The sequence below is a fragment of the Microtus ochrogaster genome, linkage group LG10 (genome assembly GCF_000317375.1).
Source record: "Microtus ochrogaster isolate Prairie Vole_2 linkage group LG10, MicOch1.0, whole genome shotgun sequence".
In the NCBI taxonomy this organism is placed as follows: Eukaryota; Metazoa; Chordata; class Mammalia; order Rodentia; family Cricetidae; genus Microtus; species Microtus ochrogaster.
The window spans coordinates 18,397,698-18,418,893 of NC_022035.1; the positions used below are offsets into that span (position 1 = coordinate 18,397,698).

A 21,196-nucleotide genomic window follows, 5' to 3' on the forward strand; every position below is an offset into this window, starting at 1 on the left:
TCTCTGGAAGAGAGCAGCCAGTGTTCTTAAACAGTGAGCCATTTTTCCATCTCCCCATAATGTATTTTTAAGTCTAAGTATACTCAGTATTAAGGCATGCATGAAAATGTCAAACTGACAGCAATTGGCAAACAATCACTGTAAACGTCAGGACTTTATCTTACTGGGATATTTGCATTGATTACATACCTTAAGACTCTCAGCAGCACGAACAAATCTACAATGCAGTTTGTGCAAACAAGATTAAAAGCCCATCCCAAAAGAGTTTAATTTGAACGTCTTACCTGAAAAAATTAGCTTGCCCCAAAGCTACTGCTTACATAATTTCAAAGAGTTAAATAAGTTTATGTATGTGTATATAACTGTTTTAAAATACTCACAAGATCCAAAGCTGAACCTCCACCTAGGTATTCCATTATTATCCATAGTTTTGAGCCCTGTAAAGACATAAAACAATTTAATGATTACATGCCTGGCCCCAAATCACCCATTAGAAAAAAATTAAAACTTACATAGTAACCAGTCTACTGGTTATAAATACAGACTTTAACATGGTTCTTTGGGATCCAGACCATCCATTGTTTTTCATAGAAAATTAGAGTCAGATTCTAATCCTGTACTTCCTGCAAAACTACTTAAACAATACAGCTAACCATATACAACTACCATGTATCACTTTAACTATTACTAACCTTTATAAAATTCACAAAATTAACAATCACTTGAAGGCATTATTTGAAGTAATATTGAAAGAAAAGTATAATGACATCAAAAATGAAGGAGCAAGTGGCCAATTTTGAATGCTTTCTGTGTAATTTTAGAGTTTGAAGACACGAGACATTTTGCATTGTTCCCTTTGTTTTAAGACATTTTAGAGCCTTTTCCAGCCATGATTAATAGATATTTTTGCACACACATGGAATCCAGAAAAAGAACAACTATCCCCCTCCAAAAAAAGGGGGGTATATATAGTTTAATATGATAGTTAAGTTCCAAACCTAGGACTTCACTGCGAGCTGAACAAAAAAAAAACATTTTATAGGGGCGCTATAAAGAAATGCACTATAAAATGCACACACACATGCATGCACACACGCATGCATGCACACACATGCATGCACACACACATGCACACCATCCAGCTCTATTGGATCAACATTAGATGACTAGGAACACAGCTCAATAGCAGAGTGCTTGCCTAGACCCTATGAGGTACCAAACACCTCCCTCTCCTAATAAAACCTTTTAAAAATAAATCACCAACTTCCTCTTTCTTTCAGACATAACTTGAAACACTCCTTTCTCTCCAGTACTTCATGAATGGTATTTGCTGAAACTTTGTGAGACCACAGAATCGACTCGAGGTGGAAAGGCAGGTTTAACAGGGCTGACGGCAGGTCACACCGTGAATGATTTGTGTTCTGTGAGCCCATTTCCAAGTAAAATATTTAAGTTTTTGAAACCTGTGTTTCTTCATTAAAATAATGCCTAGGTTCCAGGGGAAGGCAGGCAGTGGATAGATGCTTTCCAAAGACAACTTCAACGTAAGTGCATCCGCAGTAGTAAGCATGAAGTGCGGTAGAGACATGGCCTACAGTTTTATACATCAACAATTTTTTTTCCTAGGGGAAAATACAGTCATTGCTGTGCTTCAACTTATGACACAAGTACTATTTTTGTCACTTAAAGGCCCAGTTGTGAGATGAAAGTTCTTAAGCCACTGCTACTAGCCCTCATACTCTTAAAGTCCCTCAGTTGTGTTCAGGAGTTTCATTTAAAATTTTTAACAGTCCCACGAGCCTGGAGCTTTATTATGGCAGGGAACAGACTCCAGAGATACAAACACTCTTGAGAGAAGGTTAAAGAATCAAGAGTTGGGTGAACTCTGTAATAGGAAAACCGGGATGTAGCTTAGAGTTAAGAATTAGGGAGAGAATGTTCACATATATCAAATATAGGACAGAAAGGATGTCTTTTCTCTTCCATATGTATATGTATGATATGCTGATGTGGGAGTGTCATATATCAATCTGTTGATTTCATTGGTTAAAAAAATAAAGAAACTGCTTGGCCCTGATAGGTTAAAACATAGGTGGGAGGAGTAAACAAAACAGAATGCTGGGAGGAAGAGGAAGTGAGCTCAGACTCGACAGCTCTGCTCTGGAGCAGAGACAACATGCTCCCATCTCCAGGGCAGACTCAAGAGCTCTGCTCTCCCAGGCACATGCAATGAAGCTCCGACCCAAGATGGATGTAGGCTAGAATCTCCCTGGTAAGCCACCTCGTGGGCTACAGAGATTATAAGAAATGGGCTAGTCCTGGTGCGAGAGTTAGCCGAGAAGAGGCTAGATAGAAATGGGCCAAGCAGTGTTTAAAAGAATACAGTTTCAGTGTAATTATTTCGGGGCCGGGCGGTGGTGGCGCACACCGCTCTTATTACTACAATATGCATATGTATATTCCTGTTTTCATGTGTGTGACTGTGGATAGAGGTCTGAAGTTGAATGGCTTCCAGCATTGCTTTCTACCTTATATACAGAGGCAGGTTTTTTAGTTTCTTTCCACTGAACTTTGAACATACCATCTTGGCTAGTTTGGTTAGCCAGCTTGCTCTAGGGATTCTCTGTGCTTCTTATAGGCTAGGATTATAGGCCAAATGCACTTACAGAACTTATACATGGGTTGTGGGGATTTAAACTCTGGTCCTGTTGCTTGCATGTCAAGCATTTTACCTGCAAACCACCTCCCTAATCCTTTTAATCCTTTTCTTGATTCTGTTTCTATGTGGGATATGTAAAAGAAAGCGTGCCCTATCCTCTTCACGCCCCTCCAGTAATCTTGACATCCACCTGTTCTGCCATAGCAGTCCAGCTTGAACCGAGGAAGCAAAGAACCAGGAGCCCTATGTCTACATTAGAAAAGAAGATATGAGCGCCCACAATAGTAGGGGAGGAAGCAGAGATCTAGGAGTGGTTCATGCAACTTGCTTTTCTGTAGAGCAATTGGACACTGAGACAGCGAAAACGGCGAATGTGATGCATTTTTACGCGTTTTCATGAGGAAGAAAAAATTCTTATAATTACTGATAAATGGTATGGGAGATCCTTTTGTCTATGTGTTGTTTTTATTGGTTAATGAGTAAAGAAACTGGCTTGGCCTACAGCATGGGAGGAGGAAGGCAGGGTTAGAGAGAAGCCATGGAGCTGCTGGAGACAGATGTGCCACAGCCAGATGGCGATATACAGATTAATAGAAATGGGTTAAATTAATATAAGAGTTAGCCAATAAGAAGCTAGAGCTAATCATCCAAGCAGTGATTTAATTAATACAGTTTCTATGTGATTATTTCAGGTCTAAGCTAGTACCAGGACCAACAAGCAGCCCTTCTCCAACAGATAAATTAAGATTTGTTCATTTGCCACAAACTTGTTCCTAATAAGTAACTATAGTCTCTCTACCACATGAACTCAGAGTGCTTCTTGTGTGCCTGACATTTAAAAGAAAGTCCCTATAAAATAGGTTTCTATTTTGCTGTTCTGCATGAACGAAAGAACCTGTTTTTCAAGTTAAAAAAACAACGCATGGCATTTTGTTTGTACCAGTTCTAAATGGAAGCTTTCCAACTGTCACCAAAATGGATGCATAGAAAGCTTTTAAGCAGTGACCTTACAGAGCAGGCTATATGGCTGAGATTTCTCAAGTCCCATCTAAGGAACTTCTACATCTGAAAATAAGGCTTCCTACCAGTAAGCAAGGTGGTTCACTGGAACTTTGAAACAACCAGGGGACTTGATAGGTTTTTGCAGCTACCTTCCTTAGATCTCTCCATTTCTAGAGATAAGCTTTACAGGAGGATTTTGGGGACATCTGAATTCCTGCTAAGAAGGCATGAGCCAGGGCAAGGCCTGAAGGAGCACCATAAAAAAAAGAAAGCTTGTCCAAGGAAGCTTGTCCCACAGGGAATCTGCGGTCTACATCTGTGCACAAAGGGTCCAAAAACAAAAACAAAAACAAACAAACAAACAAACAAACAAAAAAAGATTACAAATAACAGAAACCAAGACAACCTAAATATTATTATTTGGGGGTAGGACAGCCTCTGCATTTGATTTCTGATAACAGAAATTAGTATTGCAGAATGCAAACAAATGTACTAGATTAAAATGGTGTCTATATATTGGTCTACAATTCCAAAAGTGCCAAGTGACTATAATCCATAACCATAAACTCATCACTGTTAAGGGCAGGAAATCTCTGTAGGGAAACCTCCACTTCCCTTATAAAAGAAGCCATGCATTTGAATGATGGGTTGAAGGAGAAAATTTAAGTTATAGGAAACTGTGCCCAAATTTAGAACACACGAAAAGAAACAACTCCAAGACCAACAAAACGGCTCAGAGGGTGGTAAAGACGCTTGCAAGTCCAAAGACCTCAGTTTGATCTCCGAAATCTACATGGCAGAAAAAAACTGACTCTCACAAGTCCTCTGACCTGCACTTGCACACCATGGCATACACACACACACACACACACACACACACACACGAGGATTATTTATACTGTATACAAGTCAACACAAGTGGGTGGCCTACTCCAATAGTCTGTAACACTAACGACATAAACTAGAATGTAGAGTTGTAATTAGCCAGTCACAAAAGGGTCAGTATTGTATGGTTCCATTGTATAAGGTACCTAGAGTAGTCAAGAGCATAAAAGTAGGCCCTAGGATGGTGGATGCCAAGGAAGCTAGCTATAGGGAGTTATTATATCTTGGTACAGAATTTCAATTGGTAAACACATCCTAGAAATGAATAGTGGTGATGGTTGAACAACAGCACGAAAATGACACACTTAAAAATGGATACTGAGCATATCAACTACCCTCCAGGGCAGAGTCCATGGCAGAAATAGTTTGCCAGCACAAATTGGACTCCATGTTTTGTTTTTATTTTTATGAGAAAGAACATGAAGTTGGTTAGGGATAAGGAGGTGGGGGAGGAGTTATGGGAACAGGAGAAATATAAAAAATAAAAACATTATTAAAATGAATACAGAAAATGGCTAAAATAGTCAAGTTACATTATTCTTTGCCATCATTTTAAAATGTAGCACGAACGATTTTATAGAATTAATTAAAAGGGAGAGTAGAGATAGCTTTATGAAGAATGGGGCCAGAAACTTTATGCCCTCCACAGGTTTCTGCTCCAGCTGTGAGTCCTTTGTCCATAGCCCATGCTTCACAAAGTCATAGCTCCAGGAGCTCAAATGCTGCTCCCCAGTGTTAGTGTTACTGCCCTCTATACACTCTAGCTTAAGCAGGGAAGAGGAAACAAACTTGAAACACACACCTGGAGCTGAGGAGGGAGGCTGGCTGAATGTTGAAGCTGACAGAATAAAGTGGATGAGATTGACTGGACAAATTATGCAAAATGAGATGAAGGCACATAGTAGCATTCAATAAATACACGTCTGTTGAAAGATGGGGCTTCTTAGAGATGGGTTATGTTAAGCCTAAAATCATTTCATTTTGGGAAAAGGGCATTTTACAAAGGAGAAAGAAATGGACTTCAAGCTTTATTAAAAAAACACCAAACGCATTTTCAAATAAAAAAAATATTCCAGAGGCATTAAATATACTCTAGATAAAACCACAAAGTTTGATGAAAAAATAGCACGAAGACCATACAACTATAGATTTTGCTCTGGAACATTTCACTTCATTCACTCAAATTTTTAAACAGATGCTGGTTGTAGTCTATACGGACCTATGGGAGGGACCACATTCCCTTAACATAAACAGAAATCTAAAGGCACTTTCAGCTGCAAATAAAGGCATGGCCCAAATTCCGTTCAATGCCTGAATGAATTTCATTTAAAAATGACATTGAACTAACAAAATATTTAAAGATTCTAAAAGATTCTAGCACTATTCGGAGATCAAAAGGAAAGCCTGTGTACTCCTAGCACTCTTCATAAAGACAACTCTGTCAAGAAACTGCAGTGAATGAAAACGACAGGAAAACACTGTGGTCACACTGATGTGTTTGTCTGGTCTTTTTACTCTTGTTTTTAAAGCTGGAATTCTACAGTGAGCTCAGTCAAAATGAATACCTAGTACATTTTTGCATGTCTGAAGGAAACCGCTACAACTGCACACAGTTTGAGAGAGCATATAATTTTCTCTCAAATGCAGTCACTTTTTATCCTAGCTTACAGTAAAGTCACTTTTTACCCCAGCTTACAGTAAAGTCTTGGTTATGTATGGTAGCCTGTGTAAATCCCAGATCCTATGTTGCTCAACTAAGCCAATTCACAAACTCCACTGCCATCCGAAATGCACGGACAGCCCCCCCCAATATGTATCCAAGTCAATTGACAAAGCCATTCCCTCATGATACTAACAGGATCAAGTTATACTGACTGCTTTAAACAGAACGCTGTTAGATTTGATGTGGTTTTAGTTTACAAAAAAAAATGCATGTCTACACAATCACAATATGACAATATCAATGGAAAATAATGAGTTGGCTAATTTCAGTAAAATACTTAGCCCACCATGGAAGTGAACAATAGTAATCCAAAAGCTACACAGGGTAAGCGCAGGAGGACCATGCATTCGGGGCCAGTGTGGATTATACTTTTAGGCCTAGGACTTAGCTTAGTGCTAATAAACATCAACCATGTGCAAGGCTCTGGCTTTCATCCTCACACACACACACACACACACACACACACACACACACACACACACACACGACTCAAAGAGGAAGTAACTTAAAATCAGATAAGAGTCCTACATTTTGTATGTATAGCCATTTACCCATAACTGTATTTATAGAGTTTATCATGAAAGAAAAAGGTTCCTCAAATACCCTTTTCCAGGACTTCCACTAATGATTAGTAAAGGAGATGAAAATACTTCAGTTTTATACTTTAACAGATATTTTGGATATTAGTGTTCTACCAGGGAATGCTCTAAAGAATTCTACAGTCAGTATGGGGGACAAAACAAAGCATTAGTTTGTACTTATTAACAGCTGGAGTAATTACTAGAAGACTAGTATGTAGCTCCTACTAGGCTAGGTTTGAAAGCAATATTTTTGAAATGTAATCTCTTACAAATAGAAACCCACGCAACTGCAGCACATTCGTCTGTGGAAGAAGCATGAGTAAACAAAGGCTCCTAGTAACTACTGAAATCTTCACCGCCATGCTACTGCTGAGTTAGAACAAAGTATTAAAAAATATTTTAAATAGAGTCTATTGAATATTTTAAGCCAGCCACCAAAAATAGCTTATCTGATCCAGGTGCCTAAAAATAACAAGGGTTCAGGTTTGCTCTAGAGAGAGTCTGGAATTACCAGTACTCAATCCAGAACGAGCAATAATACATATGACCAGAAAGTTCCCAGAGCTGCCTACCACAAAGCCCACCGTAGGAATTAGGGGGAGGACGCACAGGCACTGAGATGGAACAATCACTCCAAAGCATTCCATACAACTAGATGAACTTCTAAGTTAGATATTTTAGGGATGAAAATGAAAGCAAATACTATGCTACAAAAAAACAGAAGTTTTCGTATGTAGTAAAATATGATGACAGCTAACTCGTAGGAGTAAATGCTGAAATTAGATGGAATTTTCCGTTCTCATCACCTCTTCCTTGAGGCAACTTCTTCAAGTTATTCTTGATGAAAAATACACAAGTAAGCACTTGCTTATTTGCACTTATTAATATGTAGCTTTTGTTTGATTTTAAATTTTGCAGTCCCGTGAATGGAACCCACTAAGACAAGAATGCTCGGCAAACTCCCAGTCAATGAGCTACACTCCTGCCCATTTCATCTGTAATCTGCTATATGTAGATACTCAGTATTATATGGTATGATAAGTATCCATATACTTTTATCATAAAATTTGTACTTTTTTATGTAATGCTGGACTGAGTGCTCTCTGGCTACTGGAGTACACTATTCATTTTACATCTCCAGCACCTGGTACCCGTATGACACAGTGTCTAGCTGTTGAATGACTCTAGAGCAAATTCACTCCCTATTCAATCTAATGTATGCAATATGTTAGTAAAATAAGTTTTTCAAAGTCAGTAAAATTGATGATTCATATCAATATAAGCTAATATAAATACATAAAGATCAAGGAAGCAATGACACTTAGGTCACCAAGATGGAGGCATAGAAGACACCGGTCTTCACCTCTCTCTCTTTCGTGCTCTCTCTCTCTCTCTCTCTCTCACACACACACACACACACACACACACACAAACACATGCACAAACACATGCACGCATGCATGCACGCACACATAATGGGTACACACGGTGGGATGGAAGGAGAGAAACTAAAATAACTCACTAACCCTAACTGTAGCAGCACAGGAGACACAAAGGCAGCAGGATCTCTCCCCAGAAAGGGTCACTGGTGAGTGGCATACCTGTGCAGCTGAGAGATGACCATGAATGAAAAAGAAAGAGGAAGGCTATCAATATCGCCACGCAGTAGGAACCACCGCGGCCCCAAATGAACTATTCCAGAAGAAACTGACATCGTAACTGCTGAAGTGATCAGCAGCTAGTCTTCCTAGGGAGCTCTAGGGAGGGCAGACACAGTAACCCAACCTTGCTCATGAAGCAAAAAAGCTGTTGAGGCACTGGGAAAAGGACCCTCCATTCTCCCAAACCATGCCAGTTCCTCAGCCTTGGATTAATGGCTGCTCTATGAGGATCCACAGTCCAGACCTGGGTTCTGTAGCTGTTCTAGATCGAACCACATGTCACTGCCAGGTGGGGTCACTGCCTCAGACCCCTAGTTCACACTCAGGTGAAACTAAAATTTCTCTGTGTGCACCTGGGCTGCACACACTAACTCGCCTGGTGGCCACAAGGGAAAGCAAGCACTCTGGAGGCTAGATGTCTCAATGGCTACATTGTCTTCACCATAACTCCGACAACCCAGGTACCAAACCGGAAATCTTTCTGCACGTGCCTGTGCTCCACACAAGCACTCCTGTCTCTAACACAAAGTTATGCAGTGGCAGTAAAGCCAGGCAGTGAATCCATTATACCATGGCAACGTAGCCACCCACAACTCAGATTTTATACTGCGGCCATAGCAATCTGGCTCATACTGGGCTGGATGTAGTTTCTTTTCTTTCTTGTTTATTTATCTCTTGCTTATTTTATTTCTTTTTATTTTTTGAGAATAAGAAAAGAATTTATTTATTAAAGAATGCATCTGTGAGTCACTGGATTAATGAACGCACTTGACATCTATGGCTTTGTGGTAGAACACATTATTCTAGGTGGGATGGGAAGTGTCTCTGCACCATCTTATGTGAATGAAGGATTTGATCACATGGATCTTAGTGTTGTGGAGGAAGAAATAAAGAACCTGGGGATGGTTCAGGTAAACTATACCATGTGCTTAGTATGCACCATAAGCTGGACTAAAGGATATAAAAACGGGGACAAGTTCAGCTAAACGTCAATGAGTTCACAACCTGATGAAAGAAATGCGTAAGTGACAACCATAACTCAATACTATCTATATGCTCCCTCCACTCTGAGTATGAGAAAGATTACACTATTAAGAATAGCATGTGGAAAGCCAGGGGTACAGCTTTTATGTGGCAATGTGGCCTAAAGACCAGAGACCTTTTTCCTCTTCCCCTGTACCAAAAGTTCAGGAATGGAAGAGAGCAGCTGAGCTCTGGAGTACTTTTTAAGAAGCGGCTGTTAACTCTAACAATGGTTCAGTTGACACCACAAATGGAGCTGATTCTGCCTAGAGGGTAAAGATTACCAAATCCTAATTTAAGTCCCCGCCTTCTGAGTTGGGTGTGGCGGTGCACACCTTTAATACTAGCAGGCAGATCTCTAAGAGATCAAGGCCGGCCTGTTCTGTCTACGTGGTGAGTTCCTGGAGAGTCAGACTACACAGTGAGACTGTGTCTCACAAAAAAAAAAGGAAAAAAAGATACTGCCTCTCAAAATTAGGATTAAAGAAGGCAAAAAATATGTAATGAAAACACCTTATGAAATAATATAGCATGAACACATTATGAAATAATATATAATATAATATAATATAATATAATATAATATAATATAATATAATATAATATGAGCACATTACCTTTAAATAGGACCCATAGTATTTCGTTACATATGAGCTGTCGCACTGACTCAGAACAGTTATTTCTTGTTGAATGTCTTCTATTTCATCTTCTGCTTCCTCAAGATCAATGATTTTAATTGCAACCACTTGCTGGGTACGGTTGTCGATTCCTTTGAAAACTTCTCCAAAGGAGCCTTTTCCAATGCGCTCTAATTTTGTGAACAGTTCTTCTGGATCCGCTATATTATTCTAAGGGGAAGAAAGCAGAGAGGAAACACAAAAGCTCTGAGTCAATTTTTCTTTTCGGTTTATTTTTATTTTACGTGTGTTTATTTTTATTCGCCTGCAGGTATGTAGGTGTAGCACACGTATGCCTGGTACCTATGGAGAACTGAACAGAGGATTTGATTCCCCACAACTGGAGTTAATGACAGTTGTGAGCTGTCATGTGGGCACTGTGAACTGAACCCGGGTCTTCAGCAAGAAGAGCCAGTGCTCGTAACCACTGCGCCATCTCTCCGGCTGCATGAATCAAACTTTCTAAATTGAGAAAGATGAATCAGATTAAATATAGACTACTTCATGGAAGTTTTCATTTTTTTATCCCCCCAATATATATCAAATGTTGCTAAGGAGGTAGAGAAGAAGGAATTGTTATATACAGTTAACAGGAAAGTGAATGAGTATAACCACTATAGAGAATAGTAGGGACAGAAAATCAAAAAGAGACCTACCATTTGATCCAGGTATCACACATTAGAGTTTGTCTTTTGAGGAAAAGAAGTAACTGTATCAGAGACATGTGCACCCTCATGCTTGTTCACAATAGTTAGGCACTACTCACAATAACTAAGATAGGAAATTAGTCTAGGGACCATCAAGAGATGACTAGATATGAAAAATGTGACGTATAGACACATGCACACAAATAAAATACTATTCAGCTATCAAAAGATTAGTATAGTATCCTTTACAGGAAAATGGAAGGAGGTAGAGGGTGTTACCCAAAGTGAGACAGTTGCAAAAAGATGGATTCTCCACACACTTTTACTTAAGTATGCTTTGAGAAGGCAATTGGAATATATAATAATGATTACTTAAAGTTCGGAAGTGTGGGAGGAGAGCATGGGGGAGGTTGGAGGACAGGTAGCCAAACACAGCAGAGAGGAGTTTATAAGTTCCAGTATTCAGTATGTGTGTGCAGGGAGTATAGCTCACAGTAAGCTAATACATTCTATGAATAAGAACTCAAACACAAGGTAATGATAAATAGATAGGAATGTCATTCACTTGATATGCTCTGCACATAAAGTATACACATGAAATACCGTGCCATACCACATGAATATATACTACTGTTATGTGTCTTTGATTTTTTTATGTTTAAGGAGGTATCAATATTAACTGCCCCAGGTGATTCTTACACTCTGTTCTTTGTGGATTGAATTATCACATCATGTATATAATTACAATAATTTTAAAGAAAAATATAAAATAATTTTTCAAGTCATCTTACAGAAGGGAGCTAGACTTAAACAAAATACAATCTAGAACTAAGTATAAATATGTCCATTAGCAAAACCTAAATGCATACATGTACCGACCTTTCTTGATACAGAGATAGCTTTGCCTAAAAAGATGCGAAATTTGTCCCATGAGATAACCATTCTATATTCTTATTGCTATGGCTAAAGAGACACTGCTGATCAAGCTGAAAAGGAAGATTTTCAAACCTTTCAAACAGAACATTATTAAAGTATACTTGAGGGACCTGTTAGTCCAAAACTTTACTTTGAGCTTCTTCAAAACCTAAAAGAATACTACCTAGTTCTAGTCACTCAATCAAATTTGCCAACTAAACCTAAGCTTACTGTGAGTTCATTTACTCTATGTTCCTTTGCTATAATTCCCCCAAGTTTCATCTCAACATGGATTTCAGGAGACGTTATAGTCTGCATATCCTTTGTGTGTCACTTCATTAGACCAAGAAGCCGCTGAAGCTTTCCTATCAAGTTCTTTGTCTTGAACTTCTCTTTGTCATCTTACCCAAAAGTAAAGCTAAGCACATGATCTATCGACCTTCCAGTCTTCACATATTCTCCTCGATGAGGTTTAATTTTCTTTTTCTCGGAGAAGCACTTTCCATTTTGGAGTATTTTTCTCCATTTCAAGATTAGTGTGAGTCCCTACCTACCTTTAGTGACCATGTCCAATGTGTATCTCTACATGGAACCAACCAATACACCTGGAAATTCCCATAGGGCTTCTCGAAGGAGTTGTAACACAGTTCTAGTGGCTATAAGTGATGCCCCAGAGCTCACATTTTGTTAGCATTTCTTCCCAACAACTCGATTGCCACCATTACAGATTCTTTGGAGCCACCATTATAGATTCTTTGGAGCACGGGTGCTTTCTCCTGTTTGCAGTTTGGTTTGGTTTGTGGTTGTTCCCACCCATTGCCGAGGCTGCCCTGGAATTGGTGATTCTCTGCCTTGGACCTCTTGAGTGCTGGAATTAGAGGTGTGAACAACTGGGCACTACTCCTTTGGAGTAGCCTTTTGCCAGCACCGTGCTGTGATTACTACCACATGTACAGTGGCTAGCCCACAGCTACCTCCTCCTAGTTTGTGTGCTAATTTTTCTCATTGTAGTAGCTTGTGCTGAAAATAGTCATGAAACAATCTGCGGATGATTTCACCTCATTATAACTTCTTAAATGTAGAGAACTTAGAAAAAGATTTGATGTCAAGTTTTTGCTTTCTTTCTTTTAGGTGTATATGGGTACATGTATGTGAATGGGTGAGAAGGTTCACATTTGACTACAGGTACATGTGCATGTGTGTGTGCTTGCATGGGAAGGCTAGAGGTCAACCTTGGGTGTCAGTCTTCACCAACTGCCCAAATTGTTTTGTGTTTTTAAGTTTAAAATTATTATTATTATTATTATTATTATTATTATTTCGCGCAAGTGCCACAGTGCATATGTGTAAACACATCCTTTGTAGAGTAGTCTCTCCTTTCATTTTTATGTGACTTCTAAGGACTGAACTGAGATCACCAGGCTTATGTGGCAAGCATCTCACCTTGTTGAGCCACCTCATTGTTCTCTACCTTGTATTTTAAGTCTCTCAGCTGGGTGTTGTGGCACACCCCTTTAATCCCAGCACTCAGGAGGCAGAGGCAGGCAGATCTTTGTGAGTTCAAGGCCAGCCTGTTTCGAAAACACAAAACAACAACAACAACAACAAAATCCAAATAACCAAACATGGTCTCTTACTGGAACATGAGGCTCATCTAGTAGGCTAGGCAGTCTGGCCAGCAAAGCCCCAAGAATCTGACTGCTTGTCTCTACCTCCCCAGCACAATGATAACAAGTATGTGTATACCTCACCCACCTCACCCCAGTTCTGGGGATCGAACTCGGGTCCTCATGCTTGCCAGCACTGCAGTGCAAGCACTTTAATGAAGCTGTCTTCCCAACCCCTTGAGTTTTTTTTTAATATACTTGCAAAAGAAATCTGAACTTTGGAAAACACAGTCTTGATTACATATTGGATGTACTGTCTAATAATACATTCTGAGGAGTGTACTAATAACTAACTTCCTAATAAGAACTTAATAAGAAACAGAAATTAAATTCTACTCTTCTTAATTGGTGTTTTAAAGGGCTTTAAGTGGAGCTATTAACCCTAGGGAGGACACAGCTGTTCACTGCTTTCTGTAATAAATGGGCTCCTGAAAAAATGTAAATCACAGATTTAAAAACCAAGTCACACTTCACATGTTACGGAGGTTATGAAGTGAATCCTAACTTATCAATATAGCTTAAGAATTTCAGCTGAGGAACAGCAAGTTGGAGATAGAAAGACAGAGCCGTCATTTACAGAGTAATTCTACTTCAACTCTAATTCTGGGCTTACGAGTTCTGCAAAACTTTGACTTTCAGAGTAGAAGAAATCTGAAACCAAGGGTTTTCTCTACTGTAACCTCCCTCTCCTAACTATCTGGAGGGTGGAAACCTTTGCCTCACTGCCATTTCCTGAATCTTTGATACATAACACGCAATTTCTAAATTTCTCTTTATTCATTCTTCAGGTGAGGGGCATCTAGGTTGTTCCCAGGTTCTGGCTATTACAAATAATGCTGCTATGAATGCAGTTGAACAAGTGTCCTTGTGGTGTGATTGAGCATCCTTTGGATATATGCCTAAGAGTGGTATCGCTGGATCTTGAGGTAGATTGAGTCTCAATTTTCTGAGAAATCGCTACATTGATTTCCAAGCATACAAGGACGGATTTCCTTCTTGACAATTTGCTTGGTTTTATTTTCATTATCATCGTTTTCTCTTCATCTTTCATTCATTCACTCTTTCTTTCTTTCTTTCTTTCTTTCTTTCTTTCTTTCTTTCTTTCTTTCTTCCATTCTTACTTTCACAGAGGCCTTTCTCTATCGTTGTTTTCTTTTTCTTCTTTCTTTCCTTCTTTTTCTTTCCTAGATAGACGTTTGCCATGTTATCCTGATCACGACGGGAATCTCTGTTTCCCATGATGTCCTCCATTTACAGGGATCCTGCTGCCTCAGCCCGCTGAGAGTTGAGACTGTGGGAGCAGGCAATCATATCCAACTCTTTCTTGTATTTAGAATGAAGGCAAAGTCAAATAAATAAATGGCAAGCATTTAAAGCAATGCAATGAAAACCCACCTTCCCAGTGATATGTGGAAGAAGGCTTTTTGAATTCCCAAGTTATAGAGACAGAGGGCTAGTACAATTTGGAAAAGCTCTTGGAATGTGCTCTAATCTTGGCTATACACCATGATCATCTGTATAGCCTTAAGAAATGTAGACACCTAGGACACATCCCAGAGCTTCTGATTCAAAGTGCCTGAGACTAAGACTTTGCCATCAATTTATATATTTTTTAAGTATCCTAAATGATTCCTGCAAAGACACTTTGGCATGAGTCTTGAGATCAGAATTTGGGAACTACTGAGTACAAAGAAGTGAAGCTTACATCACTGGGTACAGAGAACTCATTGTCCCTAGTTTTTTGGGCCAGCATATAGGCCTCATCAACTTATGCACACTAAAGGGAACAACTCAGAGATTAAAACTGAGGAGGTTTGTGTGTAACTCAGCGATAGATTTTTTTAGCATGTGTATACTGGGGCTCTATCTTCACCACCATAAAAAAACAAAAACAAAAGCAAGAGCACTGTGTTGCTTACATGCATGTACCTAGACTTTAAAATGAAGTCTGAAACACTTCTCAAAAATCAGTACTTTTCCCTCAGGACTACCAACATCAAAGGGTTTGTCCACCACAGACCCTCATTTTCCTGTAATTCTTCTCAAACATCATTTTTATTTGACATCATCTCTGGGGTGCACAGTAATTTGATTTGTAACTGATCATATAGTATTTGCGTTAAAAATCCAACAATGGGGAATAAAAATCTTGATCTAGAAGGCAGTAGAAAATAGCTCCAATTTGTTAAAGAGGGACACTGAAAATGGGTGCAGAAAAAAAAAACTGTAGAAATAATTAGAAATATTCTTTGGGCCCTAGCAGAACAAAAATCTAGAAGAAAAAAAAAAGAAAAAAAATCAAATATTATCTACGTCTTTGAATATGCAGTGGCTAATACGAGGTAGTAAAGTAAGACTGCCATTACGAGGAAAAGAGTGAAATCATAAGAAGTTTAAGTAAAGTGGGTAAATTTCTCAGTTGTGGGGTAAGAATGGCTAAGTTCGGGTGTTTTAAAGAGTCTTCAATAACCAGACTGAGTAAGGCTGACCACCTAAGGCAGTGGTTCTCAACCTGGGGGTCCTGACCCCGCCATGGTAGCCTTGAGATTATGATTTGTAACAGTAGCAAAATTACAATTGTGATGTAGCAACGTAATGATTTTATGGTTGGAGTCAGCACAACATGAGGACCTGTATTACAGGGTCACAGCATTAGGAAGGTTGAGAGGTTGAGAGGTTTGGCATTGGTCTCCCCAATAGGATGATAAATAAAGACACCTTTTATTGCCTTAAAACCCAAGTGGCATGCAGCCAACAGGGGCGTCTATGTTTACAGCACCTAACAATATGCTAAAGCCCAACAATGCACAGTTACTAGATGATTCCTTCAAAGTTAAAAATGAAGGGCTTTTTTGGATTACTCTCATGTCTATAGCTGCTACCTGTCACCTAACAAGCAAGGTGCACAGAAATAAAAATCAGTCTCCACTGCCTTTGTGAGCCTTCAATTAAATTACTATTCCCTCATGTTAAAATGTTTCACTTTCTCTCTGAGCATTGAGAAAGGAAAAAGTTCCCAGTGGATTTCCTATACAAGACACTGATAAGAACTGGTCGCAAATGATCAGGCAGAGGCCTCCTGACCATCTTTTGCCAGGACTGAACATATGCAAATACAACTGGCTTCTGCTTCAGTCCCAGGCTTTTCGGGCCAACAGGAAATGCAAAGGTCACAAAACCTTACCTCTTACCACTGCTATCTACACCGCCGGGGGATTGTGGTGTGTCTGCTGTGTCCTTAACTACTGTCTGAGGTGTGGCAGCGATAGTGAGGGGCCAAGGGCTAAACATAATCCTGGGATTAAAAGAATGAGAAGTTAGCCAGACGCCTTAGCCAAAGCCTTTCTGTAGCACAACAAACCACAGCCTAGATGGATGGGAAATTGTGAAGTACACAAGATGTTTTGCTAGTGGCAAAGGTCAAACTTAAATCCAGAGTTCCTGACTATTAAGTCCAAAGTTTTCTTTCTACAGCTTCAGTTTACATGAAACTTAAACAGTATTCGCTTTTTGCCATAAAGCCAAAAATTATTTCCACTATAAATAGACCAAACAAGTGGCCAATGTAAGTTTTCTAATAACTCATCATTTCAAGAGATTAAAAAAATTAAACAAAAGAGTTTTCAAATTTTAACACAGAAATTTCATATTATAAATTTTTATTTTAAATGTATTGATAAAATTACACATGGATTTATTAAATTAAATCATGGATTTATAATGTTTTAAAGCATATATGTTTTAGAATGATTAAATCTATATAATGAACATGTGCCACCTCCCACAGATATAATTTCTGTACCGAGAACATGTAATGTCTACTTGACAACTTTCAAGACTACAATGTATAGTTGATAACTAGAGTCAATATTGTAATTTAAAAAAAATCATGGAAGCCGGGCGGTGGTGGCGCACGCCTTTAATCCCAGCACTCGGGAGGCAGAGGCAGGCGGATCTCTGGGAGTTCGAGGTCAGCCTGGTCTACAAGAGCTAGTTCCACAAAAAAACAAAGAAACCCCGTCCCGAAAAACAAAAAAAAAAAAAAAAAATCATGGAAGAAGTCATGCCATGCAATGGGGCTCAGATAGGAGATTTGTTGGAAGAAGAGAAAGAAGGGGCAGAGAGGCTAGCAGAGAGGGGGCCAGAGACTGGTCCTTGGGGACAAGAATGGCAGAAGAGAAAAAGAGAGAGAAAGAAACAGAGAAAAAGAGATGGGAGGTGGGCAGGGCCCTTTTAAAAGGGGCACAGCGAGTGCACAGGAGGTGGTCTTAATGGCCACAGCTGAGGATGGATCCTGTCAGGACCCCCAGGGAGGGCCAGTACAGATGCCTGATCCTAACAGTCAACACACTCTCTAAGAGATCTCATAAACTTATTCATTATAGCTAACTAAAATTTTGTAGCCTTTCATCAACTACAGTGATGATTTCAAAACATCACTGCATTGCAAAGCCTAGAGGACATTAATGAAATAAGCTAAAGACAAAAATACCTCATTCATGTGTGGAACTTTAAAAAACTGATCTCACAGAATCAGTGTGTAGAGGAATGGTTACTGGGGACTGGGACAGTTGGTGAGGGTAAAGGTAGATATCAAGGAGATATTGCTAATAATATAAATTCTTATATTATTATATTAATCTCTGAACCAATCCGCAGTACCCTGACCAACTCCTGTACATATATGCAGCTACTATATGTTTTGATTTAGAATCTATAAAAAAAATGGGATGATCCCATAATCTTGACTTTCCGTCAAGGTTACTACACTTGGCTGCTTTTTTCCCATGGCAATAATGAGGCTGAAAGCAGCTAACCTCCAGAGTGTGGAAGGCAAAGGTGACAGTCTCTCTCATGACTCCCCTAGGATCCAATGTCAGCATGCCAACAGCTCCAATCAGTGATTTACTGCAGATTTCAGCTCAGTTCGTAAACAATCCCCACAAACTGATGAATTGATCCAAGATTAAAATATTTACTATCAATTATTAAGCTGGTGCTAAGTACTGTATAGGTCTAGAATGGTCTAAATGACTGTGGAAGTTTTCAGATCACTTCAGTAACAAGAAAGCGTAAACAAACTCTCCATAAATTTTGCTAAACTCTTGAAGAGTGTGCTGTGCACAACCTCAGGATCGTATTACAAGGATCTGATAAAATTTTATGGAAACCTTAAGAGATTTCCATGATTTATATTTCTGAAGTAAAATACTTAGCCTGACTATATTTTACGTATGACAGCATAAGAACTGAGATCAAAATTAAGTATGTTTCTAATTAAACATAAGGAATTTGGCTCGAGGTCAGATTCCTTTAGGTGGCCAGTTGCTTCAGTTTGCATTTCCACGTTTATAAGACTTCAAAATATTTATGTAGGTATATAAAGAAAATGGTCTTAGTTTATCTATTTTTATAGTGTACTTACATTTTTATGTCTCTCTCAAAGGTTATTAAACTGGCCTCTGCACAATAACGCAGGGCTCCAGTCGCCATCTTTCCCGAGTGTGCAATGAGATAAACGGAATGTAGTCAGAAATGCAGCTCCAACAACTCCGAGCTTCCCCATGGCCATTAGAAAACATTTAATCATTCACAGGCCAGTCCCTTTCTTTGTACACCCACTTAAAAGCCAGTGTAGAGATGGATGAGGCCAGCACGGAAACCTTGGTCTTAGTGGCAAGGCATGGAGTCAGAGGTCTTGAGCAGCCTTGTTTGGTACTCTTAAGGAAGCACTAACTTTCAGCCATTCTGTGCTTAGCACCAAGAAAAATGTGTTCATAAAGCAGAAATACAATTAAATTCTCAAGTACTTTTTCATCTCCCTTTGATTTTATTATTCCCATTTTTAAGTGCAAAACTACTGAGGGTGCAAATACATTGGTAAGGGATAACTTCATGAAAATTGTTAAAAAAAAAAAAAGCTTTTCACATAGTTGCATGCATACCACAGCAGTTCGAGGAGTTTCCCGTGATTTGTAATTCTGAGTCTACTTTATCTTTTAAGAACAAAAGAATAATCGATATTATTCCTTCATCTTAATTCCGCCTACTCAAGGAAAGAGAAGAGCTTCCTCTACCCGTAACTTGCATTCTGCTCTTTCCCCAGGGCTCAGATCACAAAAAAAGAAAAGTGAGTGGGACACACATTCAGAGATGTGAAAAACGAGCTTCTTTACATATGTTTGTGAGACCGATCAATTTGCAAAGGTGGGGGGGAGGAAGAATGAAACCCTGTAGTCTCCTGTCACGTTTCCATGTGTTTTCAAAGACAGATGAAATGCAGACATAATGAGCATACTTATCCCACCTCTGAGTTGCTCACACAGGAAGCAGAGCCAAGAAGCAGCACTTTTATTCACTCTGTTTCCCAGATAGAGCGGTCTCTACATCCCTGTTATTCTAATGGACATGTCTCAGATTATTTTGTCCAGCCAAGTTAATCATCTGTGGGCCTGAAGTGGTTGTAAATGAAAGGAAATAACTAATTTTGTCTTTTTTGCGAACTGTGGGATCCAGAGTTCCTGAAACCTTTAATTATAGCCATGGGTAAGGGGAAAGAGGGATCCTGCAAACAATCACATTCTTTTCTCGATAAACCCAAAGCCAAGGCTATCATCACAAGAAACGCTGGATGCAAATTCCATTGCATCATTTAGCTCATTTCTCTCTGACCTTAAATCCATTCTGAAGGAAAAGGGAGGTCTGGGGTCTCCTAGCATTCTAGAGGTAAAGAGAGCAGTGAGGTCAGGAAAAAATTGCCTTAATTTTGCTTATCCTGCAAATTACAAGACATCCACAATTAAATGTCAGCTTGTCCATCTGTCTGGTGAGGAAGAGTGGGTGGATTCAGTGAGCTTTAGATCCCGTACTGTTCAGATGCTGGGTAGCTGTGAAGTATTAGAAGTTAAGTTCCTTTGTTTTCCCTTTCTCACTAACAGTCACCAACCCTGGTTTCTAAACACAAGTAAGGAAGGGATGATGAACTGGCACTAATCACATAGTAGTACATCGTGAGTGAAATGAAAAGCTTGCACTACTATGTGCCAGTAAAAAGATCAGCATCACTAGCCAACTGTACCAAAGTCCCAACTCCCAAGCAGCGCAGTGATGCAGACCTCAGAGCTAAGGATAGAGAAATGGCAATACAGTTAATCACTATGCACATTGACCTCTGCCCCTCACCATTATATATAAATGACTGTCCCCAAAGACGTCAAGACATCCAGGACTGGAACAGATATAGGACCTAAAAGTAACTTCTCTCCAAAAGGATTCAAAAAGGTAACACAGCGATACTGAACAGAAATAGAACAGTAACAGCCAACAAAACCAAGCACCAAGGGGAAAGTTCCAGGGATAGTTTACCATATCTCAAGGTCAGTGTTTCCTGAAGATAGTAGCTTAGACGTACCAATTTCACTGCAATGCTCCAGTAGCCTATGCTTCCACTTTCTTATTTTTGAGGCTTTGAACCATGCAGTTTTCTCAATGAACAATATCCTGTCTTTCTTCTGTCTCTGGATATCACCTATCTTTTTCAAAGACAATACTTTCTCCCAACTCACAATTTCCGAGCGGAAGCTACTGTTTCATCCTCTGTCCGCTCGTACCCTTTCTTCGTGCCTCAATTAGTGCATGCATTGTATTCTGCTTGCATACTCTTCCATTGCCACGACCTTTTGATTTCATCCCTAAGTTAATTTAAAGGGTAGGGCTCACTTTCCCTTGGTACCAGCTGTGCTTCACTGGACCCCAG

General features: G+C 39.4%; 1 protein-coding gene across 1 annotated transcript in view; it reads right to left on the reverse strand.

Annotated features, from left to right (window-relative positions):
* Positions 1 to 21,196, reverse strand: part of Stk26 (serine/threonine kinase 26) — a 55,459-nt gene that overhangs the window by 13,880 nt on the left and 20,383 nt on the right. Inside the window, exons 3-4 of the mRNA XM_005363787.2 lie at positions 10,152 to 10,382; positions 381 to 437 (exon numbers count right to left, since the gene is read on the reverse strand). Coding sequence (XP_005363844.1) covers positions 381 to 437; positions 10,152 to 10,382 — 288 coding nt within the window. The remainder of the gene's footprint in view (positions 1 to 380; positions 438 to 10,151; positions 10,383 to 21,196) is intronic.